Source organism: Vidua macroura, chromosome 1, assembly GCF_024509145.1.
Source record: "Vidua macroura isolate BioBank_ID:100142 chromosome 1, ASM2450914v1, whole genome shotgun sequence".
NCBI classification, from domain to species: Eukaryota; Metazoa; Chordata; class Aves; order Passeriformes; family Viduidae; genus Vidua; species Vidua macroura.
Genome location: NC_071571.1, coordinates 49,736,696 through 49,754,265, shown reverse-complemented (window position 1 = coordinate 49,754,265; position 17,570 = coordinate 49,736,696). Strand labels below are relative to the sequence as shown.

The window sequence follows — 17,570 nt, the reverse complement described above, 5'->3', positions numbered from 1 at the left end:
ATCATGCTTGAGGCTTCTCTCTCTATGTCCACTATGTTTTAAAGACCCAACTTGTTAAATGCACTTCCCTCCCTGTTAAAGCATGTGGGTAGAGCTCACATCTTCCCAGACAAGGCTTTAAAAAGCAAACTTCATTTCAGTGGTCTGGCTTGCAGCATAGCTCTGCAAACACCTGTTTTGGCAGCAGTGGGGAGGGTGACCAGTTCCATCTTGGAACCTTGGAAACACTTTGTGTTTCCCTCCCATAAAGGAGGGTGACTTGAAAAATCAAATAATAAACTCTATAATATTGTGCCTGTATTAATGATAGCAGCACATGGGAACCCCCCAGGAAAGCAAAATACTCTTCCAAGGCTTTCTTAAAATGGTATAAACAAAATAAAAGTAACAATAAGTAAATATTACATCCCTTTCTCCAGACAAATATGCTATATTTTAAAAATCTGGAAACACAAAAAAGCTTTCGTTTGCTTTATATGGGCATATAGATATATAAAAATTATTTACAAGCTAGTATAGGAATGTAATTTATGTATATTGTTGCCATTAGTGGTCTTTCTTCCCCCAGATTCCAGTTAAAATCTTTCATTGCTACTCCACTTCTCATGTTTCACATATCCTTCAAGTGTTCATATATTCTGTAGGTAAAATATGTTACACTTTGTTACAATAACAAAGAAACCATGCTATTTAATGCCAAGTTATTTCACCTTTTTCCATCTTTTAAGAAATAATGAAATGATAGGAGCCCTTTACCCAAAAACGGGGGGGGGGGGGGGGGGGGGGATTCCCATGTTTTTCAACATTGCATCTTCAAATTTGCAAAGTATACCATTTCCTTCAAGTTTTTTTTCCATTTAACTGTTTTACCTTCTCTTCATACCACAAGGAAAATAATTTTTTAGCAATGCAGAAGAACACTAGAACATTTGTGAGCCATGATCTATACCAGACTGCTGCAATGTACAAAAATCAAAGCTATTCTTTTTACATGTCACTTGCAGATGCAATAATTTCTCTCACAAATTCATTTGTGCAAGGTCCTAAAATGAGTATTTAAAAAAAAAACAAACTGTTTTCCTTTAGAAAATTAAGAAATTAACTTGTAATATAATGAAACAAATCAACTTGTGTTATTTTTAAACTCATGAGACCTCAAAAATAGGCTACATCTGATACTTAAAATTAGGATCATCTTGTGTTCAAGTATTTAAAAAACACCCAACATGGTACAGTAAAGACAACTACAGTCAAAATCTACCACCTCTATTGAGAGGTATTTTTTGGGGAGGCTTGTTATAAAGAAACAACCCAGGATAAGAATAAAACTATTTGTATAACTGTATTATGCATTTTTAGAATATCAGTAGTAATCTTTTTCCAAAAAAAAAAAAAAATCACAGAAAGCTTTGTAAATTTCCTAAACATCTGAAGTCTGTATTTCTTTAATGATTTCCTTAAGAGAAATCATTCTAAAATGGTGTCCCTGAGCATATTTTCTGTCTTCAAGATTTACTTTCTGTTTCATCCCCAATGGGCTCAACTCTCATTTTCAATAATATGAAAGTACACAGGCAACAGTTTAGCCTGAAATGTAAATTTGCTTCATAGTTAACTATTTGGGAAATTCTCCCTACCTGATATTTTTCCTTCTTCTAAATTCTTTGTTAGTCCAGACATTTAGGCATAATTCCTTGCTGTCAGCAAATGAAGTCGGTACACAAGTTTTTTCAGTTATGTCATCACCTGCACATAAAGGGATTGCCAGGTCGTCAAGGGGACTTGACACGTTAAAAATCTAATGATAACTTTTCCTATATTTAACTCAAATGTTCTAGAACAAAAATTGGAAACTCTACAAAATAACTAATTGTTAACTAATCTTAACAAAAATGGAATCTAAGAGGGGGAAATAAAAAAAGCAGAACCAGACCTAATAGAATTCCTGTATTTTTTTTAGTTCTCTATCCCTTCTCCAGAGATTTACACCTTTCAAAGTACCAATGTGGTCACTGTAGCCCACCACATTACCAAAGTAATTCATCAAAAATGTCTTCTGCAGAAGCCAGGACATCATCGCACAGCACTTGGCAAGTGCGTGAAACAGAACATAGAGGCAACTGTAGAAATGTAATAAAAGTCAAATTGTTAAATTGTTGCAGAGACACTGAAAATTGCTACTGCAGACTTCCAATAACCAAAGCTTTTTTTTTTTTTGATGAGTTACTTTTCCAAGCTATGAGCCAGGTGAATTTTGACCAACAGTCTTAAGATTTCATAGAAAACAAAGAGGCCAAATAACTGACTCTCTCAGTTTTTAACAAAAAAATTCTGTGCTCTAGACAGACACGCAGACAGACAGACACGCAGACAGAAAACAATCCTCTTTCCTTGGTGTAACTACAGACAAAAGGAAAAGGAAGCAATGCATCCAAAGCAGTGAGCAGTCATTGTTGCAATGGAATTTGGGTATGTTTTCAGGGAGTGGGAACTGAAGCATCAGTTTACTACATTCAGGGTCCAGTGTTGAGCCCACACAGTGAAGGTCAAGAGATCTCTTTGCAGAGATTACGTATCAAATACGTTACCATCAGTGACAACGACTTTGCTGCACAGGCTGTCACAAAGAGCACTGTCATAACCAGTCATTTCACCCTCCATCTGACACAAAGGTAAGTCCTGAAAGCTTCCACAGTGAAAGTGCTATGCATCCCTCTTTCTATCATGGCCCTGAAATCCTGAAAGGCTGATTTAAAGTTTGGGCACTTTTAAGTACGAGGCACAGTTTAAATAAAGCCTTGGACATACACCACTTTGGAAAGAACACCAACTTGCTTAAGGCACATCCCAAAAGTCACCAGCAACAAGAACTTAGGCAATCTTTTAGTATAAACACTTTGTCTTTTATCTCAAGATTATGAACACAGAGAAAGGAGGCACAGTGCTTTTGGCTTAAAGGACACTGCTGGTATGAGAACTGAGGTCCTTCAAGCAGTGACATAGCTCTGGACATTCTCATGGACTGAACCTGGCACCCAAGAACATAACAAAAAGGCCAAGAACTCATTCTTCATAGCACTTTTATAAAAGAAGTCTCTCAGAATTGGTGCCTCAAAACTGTGGTCTGGTAAAGTAGCAGGTACCCAACAGGTAGGCAGCAAAACCTTTCAGTTGTACTTCTATCAGTCTGCAAAAATTACCATGAAAGGCAAATCTACATAGACTAACAAAATAGAGCAGTGAAATATATGTGTGTTTGAGAGGAGAAACCATCTCCACTGAAAAACTAAAAGTTTATAAAATCATTGAGAAAAATGCCTAAAATCATTGCAGCAGAAATATCTCAAGTCTTCAGAGGTGCAAATAGAGTAAGCCTGTCCTCACTACGTCCAGACAATGCTTTTTTGTCTTAATCAAAATTGGCACCCAATCTCTCTGCTAGACTATTGAGAGTGTCAAGAACTCCTAAAACCCCTGCCAGACAAACAGGTTGCTAACTATCAGCATACAGCTTCACTTCCCTGTCCTACAGACTAGGGCTGTACACAGCACTTCTTGGAATGAGTGTCCAGGCAACTAAGACACCACAAGACCCACAGCTTCACATTGTGTTGAAGCCGGCTGGTCAAGGCAACAGCTTACTCCAGAGACTTACTGTTCCTGAACATTATGCAGAAGTAACAGCTTCCTTTTATTTTTTATTTTGCATTTTCTAGCAAGGCCTGCCAACAGAATATAAGGAGAAAGTGAAACTAAAAGACTTAATTCCAAAATCCTCAAGTACTAAAGGAACAAGGCACATGAAAAGCTTCCCCCCTCCCCACCACCTGACAACAACTCCAATTCCTCCTCAAACTGAAAGGTAATCAAGGGATATGAAAAAGCAGCAGCACTGTGCAAAGCCTTCAGTGTGGTGTGCAAACACAGGCAGATTGCATATGTGCTGGATGAGGAGCTGCTGACAAAGCACAAGGATTCCCAAATGAACATGCATTCGCACTCACAGTGGAACATGCAAATGAACAGCTAAGTCAAAAGCGAAAATTAATTTGGTATAGAGGGCATCACAGCATACTGCTAGAAGTTAAAACCACTTCATATTTGGCTGTTAGTTTCTCCTTTACATTCAACTCTGTCCAGAATAATTGTCTCAAGTAGCACTTCAGAATCTCTTCACACTTTGCAAGTGAAAGCCAACATCACTGCTAAGCTCTTGTCAGATTGTTGGCCCAAAACAATGGGGCAACATAAAAGCAGATCAGGGGAAAGGACATCACAATTTCTAAAACTCAACTCTCTGAAACAATTCTTCAAATAACCAAGTACAACTAATGTGGCTAGAAAGTAACATGGCAGAATAAAAGAGAAAACTGTTCATGAGTGTTCATTCTCCCTAGTGGAAAATAAAGCAAGTCTGATGAATAATCAGGATTTTTATGGAAAAATACATCCCATTCTCCATGCACAAACTGAGAAAGTGTAACACATAAACAACAGTAGAAGAAAACAATGTAGTTTTCTTGCAGACTATATAAAAAGAGAAGTGGTGTTACAGATTGGTCCAAGTCAGGAATTCTATACAAAGTCCCAAATGCAAAAAGAATAACAAACTACCCACACAGGTGCATTCGTTTTTCTGAGGTATAGTTTCCACTGCAAAATAATGTCAACATGTACAAGCCGTTTTCACAAACTTCAGAGATGTTCCTGCTTTTATTTTTTATTCTCTTTCCTTCCTTCTGCATTGGATCTTATGGTACTTTTAAGTCTCCTGACTTACAAAAAAAAAAGTAAGACATTTACGAGCACCCTTTAATTTTACTTACGATGTAAGAAGCAATCGTATTTAAAACAGCGTCTACAGAAGAGTGTGTGAAAGGAGTGCAGGCTTTGCTCCCTCTGAACAGACTTAGCATTTGGTCCATCTATATTCGGTGTGCACTCAGGAGGAAGAGCTCCAGGAAGCTGCTGCTCAGTGAGTTCTTTGTATCTTTAAAGCAAAATAATAGAAGTTATTTATTTAATATATTTTTTTTTAATAGAAGTGGTTTTTATTCCAATACCATTCTGTTTTCAATGACAACTTAAAAAAAACCCTAAGAAATATGTGTTAGCTAAAAAGGCCAATCTGTTAGTGACATGACAAGTTATTAATTCCATACTCATTAATACAAATTGACTAGGAAATAATGCATTTGTTTTCAAGACCATCACAACCTCATACATAGTATCTCTAACTCCAAAAAGAAGATTTTTTTATTTTTTAGCAGTAGCTTTTATTTTACCACCTCAAAAAATTAAAGATTATTAGAGACATACAAGCACCCACTTTTCAATAGTTTAAAGGGAAGGCTAATAAAGACTTCTGTATTGTTTGACTTGGGGGAGAGAGCCAAATCCCTTTCAGTTTCACTTGCAGAAGTTACACAAATGCCACAGAACTAGTTGCAAGGGGAACATTCCTAATCAACAACTATTTAATGAAGGATTTATTTTATAGAGGAATCTTTGTTTTATAAAGGAACACAGCAATACACTCTTAAGAAATATGTTCTTACTTCTCTTTCAATTCTTCTGCTGTACCCTTGTCTGGAAACATTGAGGAAATGGCTTCAAATATCTTGTCAGAAGGAAATCTCCGAGGTGGGTGGGTTTCTTTCTCTGTCAAGGAAGCAAAAAAAAAATGGAAAACAAAAAAAAAAATTATTTCTGCTCCTTTACTATCTCAAGAAGCTGTTCAGAGAAAGGGGGTGTTCGCCAAAATTCTAATGCAAAAAAGAAGTAAAGATTTTTATTTCCAAATCACTTATAATTTTAACTGTGTTAAGTGATTTTTCCTCATGAGAAAAATCTACTACTAAAATTCGGAGAAACCATTATTTCACCAGCAGATGGAGATGGAAATTCAGAACTCTGCCTGCTTTAGAATAATGATACAATGTTTTCTGAGGAATACCAAAACATTTATTAGACAAATACCTGACTGATTTTTGGTGCATTTGACTGCCTCAGTATGCCAATGAACAAAAATTGGCAAAAGTGCCTCTCACAGTGTTCTCAATAGAAATCTTGAACTAAATGACAAAGGAAATTATGAAAATTATGCTACTTTAGACCTGAAAACTATCACATAGGAAGATGGGTTTGAACAAATATATTGAGTGGTTAAATAAAACATTTTGGGTTTAATTTTTAAAATCTGCAGATAGACGTACCCATCCTGTTACCTTCCCGATCTTTTTGCTTGTCATCTCTTTCATCAGGATTGTCATCTCCATCATCATCATCTTCATCATCACTATATTGACCAAGGGCATTGACCAACTCAACAAATATTTCATCATTGATAAATCCACATTCTGAAATCCAGCAAAATTGGGAGTGAACAAAAAAAACACAAGGTGTTTATGAGGTATTTTTAATCCTCCTTACATTTTAATTAAACTAGGGCAAATGCTGTCATTTATGAAAAACAATTTTGTAGTTTCTCCCTCCTAAATAGCAGTGTATAAACCAAGACCAGTTAAAAAAGCTCATTATTCATTTCTTAGACTAACAACAGGGAATGGAAGAAGAAAAATTCCCACATTTTTTTTCTCAACTCCCTGTGCTAAATACATATATAAATCTCTCTTCCTTGTAAGATAAAAAATACTACCAGCTACATTATTTAAGAGATTTTATGCCAGAATCCCAGTTCCAACATGGCTGGGCTTAAGCCAATCTGGAAATGCATACTAACAGTTCATAAACTAATCCTTAGGCAGCTAAGGAATCTCCAGAGAGATTTTTGCTAAGGTAGCTCCTTAGAATCCACTTCCCACAATAGACCCCCCACTGGCTGAGTAATAAAAAAATAATGCAGTTATATACAAAAAATTCAGAAATTCAGAAAACTGAAAGTTACAATGCTGCATGTATCATGAGCTGTGTGGGAACTGTAGTGCTTATTGCTGTCCTTTTGAACCTGGACTGGGTTTGCATGTCAAAATTACTTGACAGAAAATAAATTTTATCACTATGTAGACAATGAAAATATCACACAGATGTTTTAAACAAACTCTTAATATACACACACAGATTAGTACAAATTGTCTCCCAAAAGTGCAATTACAGAGCTAGTTTAGAATTCTGACTCTTACATGGGAATGCCTCTGGATTACAGATTCCCACAGTATTTACATTTATTTACAGTCATACAATACAAGTTATTGGGAGACTAAAAAAGTCTTTCTACTTCTTAAATACTTACTTCTTCTTACTTAAATATTTTATATTTAATGGAGAACTCATAATAATAGTAATTGCCATCATAAACTTACATCTCAAAATGCTCAAACAAGATTAATTTTAAAGCTAAACTCCTTTAATAATAAATTAAATCAATAATAGAAGACATTTAGTAGTAATGTTATCATTTTGACATAACCAGTTTTCTGACAGGGAAATCAGTAAATGTGTAAAAGTATCCAAAGGCCAAAGCCCACAAAACATTCCATGTCTCTTATGAAATACAAAGGCACCAGCTATACTGAGGACATTAACATGTCTAGTAGGGCTGAGTAGCATTTATTATTGAATCACAGGCTTAACCTTCATAAATGGTATACGAACTCAAAAAATGTGGTTCTCTTTCTCAGACATGTCAGCATTAACAGGAATATGATTAATTTTAAGAAGCTATTCTCTGTTTGAGGGATGGGGTGGAGTGTGTGGGTAGTATCTCTGAGAAGGGGGACTCACAGCAGTCAAGAGAAACCTCTACAAATGAATTCGAGGCTAGTATAAGCCAGTTTTGAGGGAGCCCAGAGTAAGTGAAAGGTCTCCACCTCACTGAGACTTTAGCAAAGTGAGGGACAGATTACATTGCAGGTAGTCCATCTCCCACACAGGAGAACAGGTAAACTACACCTCAGAATAAATATATGTAATACTTCTGTACCAATAGAAGGATACAACTTTGCTCTGTAAGCTGATTTACAGAGAGGGGGTTTTTAAATAGCTAGCAAGTTCCTTAAAGAAAGGAAGGGAAGAAAACCCCACAAACCTACAAGAGGTTATTCTGTTGAATCACATTTGCAAATGTTGTCATTATCAGAATTTTGCATAATCATCCTGCCACTTTCTGCTAGGCAGGACACACACACACATCACAATATCATATTCCAAAGTTCTGAGCACAAAACTGAATCACTGTATGTTATAAAGAAAAAGTTAATGTGCTTAATTTCTCCACAGTACTGCTTAAAACTTTGCAGCCTAATGAAAATGCAGAACAATACATTTAAATAAGGAAGCCTGTTATACCCAATGTTTACACAATGTAGAAGTTGTAGAGATACTACTGTAACAATCACACCTTAAGCCTTAAGCAACACTACAACAGTAATTTATATAGGAAGAAATGATTAGTATACCTGAGTGTTTGGGCTCACCTCTGTCTCCATGCACTTTCCCATCATAGTTCTTGATCAGTTCTTCAATAAAGGTACCATCCTGGTCAAGCACTTCATCTCCCATATACGGAATGTTATGTAAAACAGTTTCATCCTCTACCTAGGAACAACAGTGATAATCAAACCATTTTAAATTGTGTTGTCAAGTGACTATTTCTGCATTGTTTTTCACTATCTACAGGACTCTGCCTGCAACAGTAAATTAACTAGCTTCACTGCTTTAGCACATTTACCATTAACTAGAAAAACAAAACCTTCAATGACTTTCAACAATTTTTTGCATTCTTGGTGGCTGGCTCAAAATATTAACACTAGCTCCTAATCTTAAGGTTAGCAGAGCATTTCCACGAAGTTTCTAATATGGAAACTCATTAAGTTATCTGGCTTTGGGAAGCTTGCACTTGCTAAATTCATTCGTCCCCTCTTGGGGGTTCTCTCTTACAGTAACGTAGGAAAGCACAATGGGAACCACCCTTTCATTGTTTGGCCAGAGATAAGAAAATATGCTACAAAAAGACTCTAAATTAAAGTTGTCTAAAGAGCAAACAGAGAAACATGCCTGAAAATTAAGTCTGAACTCCACTGTCCCTTTTTTTTGACTGCATACAGACTAAATGCATTAATACTCCCATCAATAGAATTTACGGACCTTGATACTCAGCTGCATCTTCCAATACTACAAAAGAACCTTCTACTGTTAAAAAAATAAACTTTCCTGCTGATCATGATTCTGTACCCATCCAATATATCCAAACACTGTTGAATTGAAAGCAAGGAGAAAAAGGTGTGAAAAAACTGTATATGTATACTGATAAAAAACCTGTTGTTTAAATCATTTCATAACAATTATCATCAAAATAACTAGTCAGCAAAGGTGGTCATATACAAAATGATGTGACAAAGATTTGCAATAAGCTAAGCTTTTCAAAAAGTCAAATACCTATATCAGAAATCTAACTTCACTGTGTGCAGAAGCCATAGCAATAATCTGAAAAAAAAAAGGCATACTCAGATATGAGAATGACCATTATGTGGGGAGTCTATTTTAGGAGTTAGTTCCCTTTATTCCACAAGAATTACTATTCTGTTACAGATATGTTGGTTCATTGCCTTACATTAAAGCATTCATATCCCTCAGAAAACATTTCTCACTACACTAATTAGATACTTTCAAATAAAACTATATTTGTTAACGGCTACAAAAGACAATAGGTCACCCGAATTAAATAAACTTTACAGCAAGATTTTGGAGATACTTAGGTACATTGAGGACAGAGATTCAGTTTGCAAAGTTACCTTTCTATTTATTTTATTTGGGGGAGCTTATTTCTGATTATTACTGCCCTATTACCAATACCTAAAGTAGGGAGGGTAATTGGCAATAGATTTTGCTGGCCTACTTCTAAAATTAACACCTCCCTTTTCTCCATACCTTTCTCCTCCCTACACTTGTTTAACCTTACCATAAAATTCTGTTGAAGGGGAGACCAAGAATACATTATAGGCACAGAAGCAACAGCATTGAGGGTCTTCAGTGGGATGACTTGTTTTGGAAAATCAATGTCGCTGGTAACAGAGCACTGAAATAAGAAGTTGAAGTTACACTTACATAGCAACATCATGAAAAAAACAAACAGAAACCACAGAACACTCTACAATGTACAAAATTCAAAGAGTTTCTCAAAAGTAACCATATCAACCTTTGAAAAATACACCAGTTTTTTAAGGCATAATAGGAAAAATAGTTTTAAGCAAGAGAAAAGAACCGCAAGAATTATTTATATGTCAATATATTCACTAATAGATCATGACAGCATTTTTCCACTTATTATTAAGTGGCTGTGATTATTATTTTACTCAGACTATTCAACCTACAATACAAATTAAGTTTGGTATCTCAAAACAGATTTAGTACCTGTTGCTGCTGCTACACTGATGTTAGTGTATTCACTCAGACCATCTGAGGGGCAAGTGAATTCCCCTGGATTCAGATCAATACACTGCAGAAATCATGTATTATTTATGTTATAAAAATAAATAAAATTTTACTTTAATGACAGCAAGACACCTTATATAAGTAAAAACTCCATATGTCTTTTTAATTCCCGCCTTGTTTCTCAATTATTTTCTATTTATCCTATCCTCAAGCCTTTCATTATGCTTACTGTTTGCAAAGAAAAAACAAAAATAATTCTTAATATGTAACTCTGGATACATCAATGAATTTTTCAGCTACAGGATTTCTGTTTTGGATATTCAGAGATTTATGTAGCCTTCAAAGGATAAACAATCCATAGAAATACAGACAACAATTAAGTTATTCTTGAATCTAATAATCAACGGTTAACAAACATAAATCAACTTTTCTCAAATACTTGGACTGCAGTATGAAGAACTCTGGGGAAAAAAGTTACAAGCAAAAGCAGACAGGAACATACAAAGCTAGGGGAAGTACAACAGAGAAGATTTGGATGTAGGTAAAACAAAGTTTAGAACAGCTATCATAGCTACCTGAAAGGAAAAAAGGAAGTGGAGACAAAAGATCTTTCTCCTTTCCAGAAGGGAAAGATGAACAGAGCTTCACATTTCTAAAGAAATACACAAAGTAATGTAACAAACAATATACAGAGACAGTAACCCGGCAGAATGACACAAGCCAGATTTATTTCTTTTCTTTTTAATCTGCAGCAAATGAAATTAGACTTCTGTTGTGTATATTAATATTCTAGACATCATCCTATGCTACTGCTTCATTCCCATTTCAGGTTAATGTTTAATTTTCTAGCTAGCAGCCACCTAGCATATTTTTCATGTGTTTTTAAAGTAAAATACAAAAGTAAAAGAATTAATTACTTTTATCTTTGGAACTAGAAGTCTCGGGCTACGTCAAAGTGACTCAGTGTTTGGTATTCAGCCTCAGTTATGCTGCTCTGTTGTTCTGGTATGGAACTCAGGTTGATGTCTGGTAGGTCTGCAAAGGGCATGCTATGGTCTCCACTTGATGCTGACTGTCACCAGCAATGCCCTGCACTCTTCACCAAACACAGGAAGACTCTCACAAAACCTTTCTATTTCTAGCCAGAGTCTTATGCAACTCTGAAGAAATTCAGAATATTATGAAAATACTATTTTAAAGTAATCTTTTAAAGTCCCCATCATTTCTTCATCTCACTTCTCTCACTATAAATTATGGCAACCTTAAATCAAGCATTAGAGTTCTGATTCATGAGACACAGACTGGATTGAATGTTGTAATTAGTGTGCTCTATCAATACAGGCAGGAAATTAACATAAAGAATCGTGAACACCACGCTTGAAGGAAAAGAAAAAAGAAAGAGGAACAATCTTCTACTAACAAAAAAAAAAGTGAAAATTAGATGTGTACCTGTGTCAATTATTATCAGCTCTGATCCCACACAATAGCTATAGAGCTGTACATGAGTAACTGCATATTCAAGAACATTTAAAAGATAACACACGAAGGTCCTCTCCTTCTTGCATTTGAACATGCATGTACACAAATGCACCTCGGTGACACACTCCCACTCCCCAGTTCTCCACTAAAATTTTAAGGAACAAACTCTGCAAATTTATTTGCAGATAAAGTACTTTGGTTTGCTTTTTTTAACCTAATCACAGTAAAGTCTTTTCATTCTCACCCGACTGAAAAGAGTTTGCTTTTCAGATTATTTCAGATAAACATCTTCAAACTTATTAAATGTGAAAAAGTGCCTAAAGAGCAACTTAAAAATAAGGTAAATTAAGCTGGGATGAATATAGAAAGCTGGAATGGGCTTAAATCACTGTTGAAGTTACCATGACATAGAACACAATCCAGAGTAACGTGCTCTAGGACAACCCTGCTTGAGCAGGAAAGCTGCACTAGATGACATCCAGTGGTCCCTTTCAACCTTACCAATTATGTGGAAACCATTTTAGGCGCTCAAATTATGCCACAACTTATCAAAGTGTTCTTCACAAATTTAGCATCCAGTCTGCTTGTGCAACACAAGGATTCATTAATCTAACTCCAACAGGAGCAAGAGTAAACTCCCAGTACCACAGAGACAGAACAGTTTTGTTAAAGGATGCTGACGTATGATCCAATCATTATCAGAAATAAAGAAGTTTTACTTTTGTGTGTCATTCAAAGCCAGGTAGCCTGGTACATATTTATTGCTTTGAAGAAGTCATACGATCAAAGTACACAATAAATAAATTCTTTAAGACACTCATACAAAACACATTGAGCTGCCAAGTCATATCATGCTGAAAAAAAAATATAAAGAACAGCCAACTTTCCAGTAATAAAATGAAAACGTGCTAACAACCTTGTAAGTGGAATTACCACAACACATGTTAACCAACCTCCCTGGTCCCGCGCAATGAGCTCACAGAAGTCATGATGTGAACAGGCTGTATCCTACGTTGTTTCCATTCTTGATTTAAGATTTCAGTTCTTTCCAGTATCTTCTGACGATTAGAATTAAACATACTCTAAAAATTAACCATAACATTATAAATAAATGAAAGGCTATAAATTCATCTGCTAATATCTTAAGGCATTCTAACATTTAACCAGATACATTATAACAAAAAAAAAGTGCTCAAAACTCAAAACATACAAATTCAGTTTAAACGTCAATGAGGTTCAATACAGTTCATTATCTCTTTCTTCAATTTATACCATGTTCTCACATTTAGAGAGTCACTGGAACTAAATTCTAAATTAAATTTGAAAGAGAATGCAGCTAAAGAAGTTTCTATATTAGCTCTCCACAACCTCTTCTGATACTTGACATTCTCAACCCAATCACATATAAATGTATCATATATGTTTATAAGACCACAGAGTTAAGAGAAGTTCTCAGTAGGTTGACAAAGTATTAAATGAAATTGTTATAGCAAGTGTGAACTGTAGTACACATACTTCAGAAAATAATCAATACTTGTAAAATTTTATAAGCAATAGAACCAAAAGATAAAGTACCTTTACTTCATCAGCACGTCGGAACCTCTTGAGCTGCCTCAGTCTCATATATTCCGATTTTACACGTTTTCTCCAACAAATTGGTCCCTTCTCAGATTTTTTTCCAGTTTGACCCATGATTATCCTACAAGAGACAATGTCATGTTTGTATTACCAAATCTGACACCACTGCTTACAGAAGTTAGATAGGAAAGCAACATTCCTTTAATATCTTTCATATCCAATTCCTTTAATTCATTTCAATCACACACTTGCAATACCATCCCAATTCAACAGAAAAAAAGGGAAAACATATTTAAGTGATAGGCACCAGAAAACAGTAATTTTAATAGCAAATCAGCAGACCCTTCACATTTGCACTTCTAATGCCTCTATACAAAAAGGAATCTGATGGAATTTAAAGGGCTGAAGAGGAACAAATCAAGATTGCCACTGCAAAGATACACACTGGAATCATTGCAAGTAGCCTTGTAAATTAACTTCTGGAGAACTATGTTCTCCAGAACATAGCAGACAAACCTTTTCCTCCTTGCAGGAAGGGTCATCTTCACTAAGATACCAACTCCTACAACAGCCTTCTGGAGTTGACCTCAAGTACAGAGGTACCCCAAGGAATACTCAGCCCCCCAACAGCCACTCAAGCATGAAAAATTTGTAGAAATTCAGGCAGTGAGTTTTAAAACAGCCGTAATAAGAGACTTTGCTCTTTTCTCAAGTATTCTATAAGACCACAAACTGCCCACTGATTCCACTTTACTGATCACCCTCCAAGTGCCAAGTGGTTCATTTTTACGTTACAGGACTGTTGGCAATGAATTTGTATTTTTATGCTATAATCCAAATTGCTAGAATATGCCAATCTGCTCTGTATTTTTCAAAATCAAGGACCGTATGCTACAGCTATGCTGGCAATGACTATTTTGACAGCATCCTGAAACTAAACCACTACATCAAAGACTGGCTTCTTCTCAAAAGCTGCATTGTAAAGCCTACAATATTTCACTGAATAGCTCAAAATACCATTCACATGGACTGAAAGGCTGAAACATCCAGTTGCGCAGGGTTAATACATTCTCAAACAAGGATAATCAGTTTGAGCAGAAACAACTCCCGCCCTTCTAATTATCAAGACAGGTCAACATGAACAGAGGTGTTATCTTTGGCCTCAAATCCAATGCCCAGTACTACCTTCACGGCTCCACACTACAGCTCCCTTAACAGTCATAAGTACAGCTTTATCCAAGTTACTGGAAGCTTACTGCTCTATTTTCAGCAGTTCTGTAGAGGTCAGATTTCAGTTCTATCATGATGATGATGAGAGGGAAAAAATCAATACAGAATTTATTTATTCTCAAGACTATGCATTCATTACAGTGAACAAAAAGGTAGTAAGTCTATAAAAGCCTGAACCCATTTTCATGCAAGACTTAATAAGATTTAAAATAATATTTTGCAAGAAAAAATGTTGGACTTTTAGATTTAGGATGAAAAAATAATCGACAAACAAATAGTAGAATTTCCAACCCAAGTCATTTTTCCTCAAACATCCTTTGAGGAAAAAAGACACAGGATACAAATAACTACGTAATGCACCTGACTAGACAGAGGGTAAGGACAGAAAGTTACCGTGGGGAGATAAATCTAGAACAAAGCATCAAACACAGTTACCCTGCTTCCATGCACAAGACAGCAAGTAAAACCCATTTGTATCTCATTCACCACAACCCTAGCAGTTACAAAAGATAAAACATAAAATGATAATTAAAAAATAATCCTAGACCATTCATGTTTGAACACAGACAAGATAATCAGTGATTCAAAGTACACTATGATACTGATTAAAAGCATTATGAAGTATAGAAAGGATACTGTATCATATGCTAAACTAGGCAAAGTAAAAATATTGAAAAACAACCCGTTAACTGGAAATAAATTAGATATAGAATAAGTACCATTAAATAACAGACAACCTCAATTTGCAACAGTACAGAACATCAAAATTGCTTCAGTTATGATTCAGCCAAAAGACATGGAAAAAAGTCAATGAACTCAAAAGATAAATGAAAGCTCAGCTGATGATACTGAAATAATATAGCCCATAAAACTGAAACACAAATTACATTTACTTACTCTAATACTGCCCCAACCACAGCTCTTTTTATTCTAGTTCCTGGATAATAACAAATTATTCTGGCTTTAAAAAAAGCTTTCTTGACTGAAATTAAATTGCCAGATAAGCCTTGCTCATCAGAAACAGATCTATACAGAAATCACATATAATTGGATTAAAAACAACACACAAACCCAAGAGAATTTCCATCTTTCTTTTACGCAACTTAAGTACAGTCCCAAGAAGACTTGAGAGAAATACAACCCCATTAAAAAAAAAAAAAATCCAGTCTATTCATTTTCCCAGTAATGAACAACATTGCTACTTGTTGCACAGACAACTTAATAGTCAAGGCACCAAATAATATATGATAGAAAATTTTTAAATCCACACTGTTGCTTACATCAAGTTAGGGCAAGAAAAAGTTCTCCTACATAAAGCCAAAATGTTAATATGCAACAGTCAGTGGGATATACATCATACATTAAGTCCAATGTGATAAAACAAATTAGAAACTACATCTTAAATGGTAAGTCCATATTAAGAGAAAAAGCACTTAGTGGAAAGGAAGCATATGCACAGAGAGTATAGAAAAATTATACCTAGGGAAAAAAAAGTGTCTTGGATGCATGCTTGTAAAAACTTTTCAGAGATTGCCAAAATTAATATATTACTGGTCTGTGAGCAGCAGAGCCAAGTGAACTGTGTTTGTATGTCTTTAGGCACTCTAATGTAACCAAAGTAGAATTACTGTATTGCTAACACATGTCCCCAATCTCAGAAGAAAGTACAGAATAAAAATAAACCAAGGCAGAGGGCAGGGCAGGAAGGGCATATTCACAGAGTTAATTCTCATACTGCAATTGATCTATCATCTCCACATTAGGACTACAGACAAATGCCATTGATGATTTCTCATGTCAGTTCAAAGGTTGTCACCAAAATTTTACATTTAAGAAGCTAGACCTGAGAAACAGGGATAAGAAGTTTCACAGGCAAGGATGGCCAGTGTTGGGGAGCAAAAAACAAGAACTATGAAAGTAGGGTGCTGTACACTATTTCCCATTCCTGAAAGCAAAAGTAATTTAGAGAATTAAAAGACTTCAGGGAAACATCAACAATCTCTGGGGCAAGTTCAGGGTCGTAGATGCTGTCTCAAGCCTCCTAGTGGTCTACTTGCCTAGAACCTATGTGTAAGACAAACCTCTCTCAAATCACTTTCTTGTGCACGTAAAGAGTAGAACTGCTCAAAGTACTCTGAACTGTAACAGACTACACAAATCCCACCTTGCTAGACAGAACAAAAAACTTGCACATTTTCCTTAAAGTACATTGTATGGGAGTCACAGCTAGGACTGCAGAGCAGAGAAGCTAGTGAATGTTAAAATCAATTTGTCAGAAGTAGCCAACTTTTCATATAAAGTTTCAGAATACTCCCTATACGAGCCGAACTGGCCAAAGCTAAATCCCATCTGTCTGAGAATAGTTAAGTCTGTCTTAAGACAGCACAGTTTGAAACAGTTTCCATTTAATAAATAAAACATGATACTGATTATCTTAGCACAATGGTCTGATTTCAAGAGCCGTTAGGCCTTGTCCCTCTTCCCTGTTCCCACTTCCCCTTCTGAATCCCACCAGTTGTTGGTATTGTTTTAAAATCTTATTCTTTCCCATTTTTTTAATCTTTTTGATCAAAATGGTCTAGAGAAACCATCTAACTGCCAAAGAGCCAAGTCCTGAGAAGCTCTAGTCAAAAAAAAAAAAAAAAAAACAAAAAAAAACAAAAAAAAAACACTATGTAGCAGCCAAGTAAGTTATTAAGTTATTTATGGGCAGAGTATTGCCTATCCAGAAAAGATACAAAGAAAGCAAGCATAACTCCAAAGCAGTGATACTGTTTCTAGAGAAAGCTCTTCTCCCAAAATGCACTATGACTTCCATGCACAACCTCAGCTAAAACAGACAGATCTCACCTGGCATCACAGTAAGGAGGGAAACCTTGCCATAACTCCCT

At 35.6% G+C, this 17,570-nt stretch overlaps 1 protein-coding gene across 9 annotated transcripts in view; it reads right to left on the bottom strand.

Annotated features, from left to right (window-relative positions):
* EZH2 (enhancer of zeste 2 polycomb repressive complex 2 subunit) overlaps positions 1–17,570 on the bottom strand; it is a 50,676-nt gene that overhangs the window by 15,361 nt on the left and 17,745 nt on the right. For 3 of the 9 annotated variants that reach the window (XM_053989850.1, XM_053989859.1, XM_053989845.1), the window contains exons 2-8: positions 13,447–13,570; positions 12,825–12,953; positions 9,920–10,036; positions 8,418–8,556; positions 6,216–6,359; positions 5,559–5,661; positions 4,827–4,990 (exon numbers count right to left, since the gene is read on the bottom strand). In XM_053989850.1, coding sequence (XP_053845825.1) covers positions 4,827–4,990; positions 5,559–5,661; positions 6,216–6,359; positions 8,418–8,556; positions 9,920–10,036; positions 12,825–12,953; positions 13,447–13,563 — 913 coding nt within the window. In that variant the 5' untranslated portion in view covers positions 13,564–13,570. Of the gene's footprint in view, positions 1–4,826; positions 4,991–5,558; positions 5,662–6,215; positions 6,360–8,417; positions 8,557–9,105; positions 9,213–9,396; positions 9,445–9,919; positions 10,037–10,371; positions 10,426–12,824; positions 12,954–13,446; positions 13,571–17,570 lie in introns of those variants that run through there. The other 6 variants (XM_053989906.1, XM_053989868.1, XM_053989877.1 and 3 more) reach the window with 6 other exon arrangements.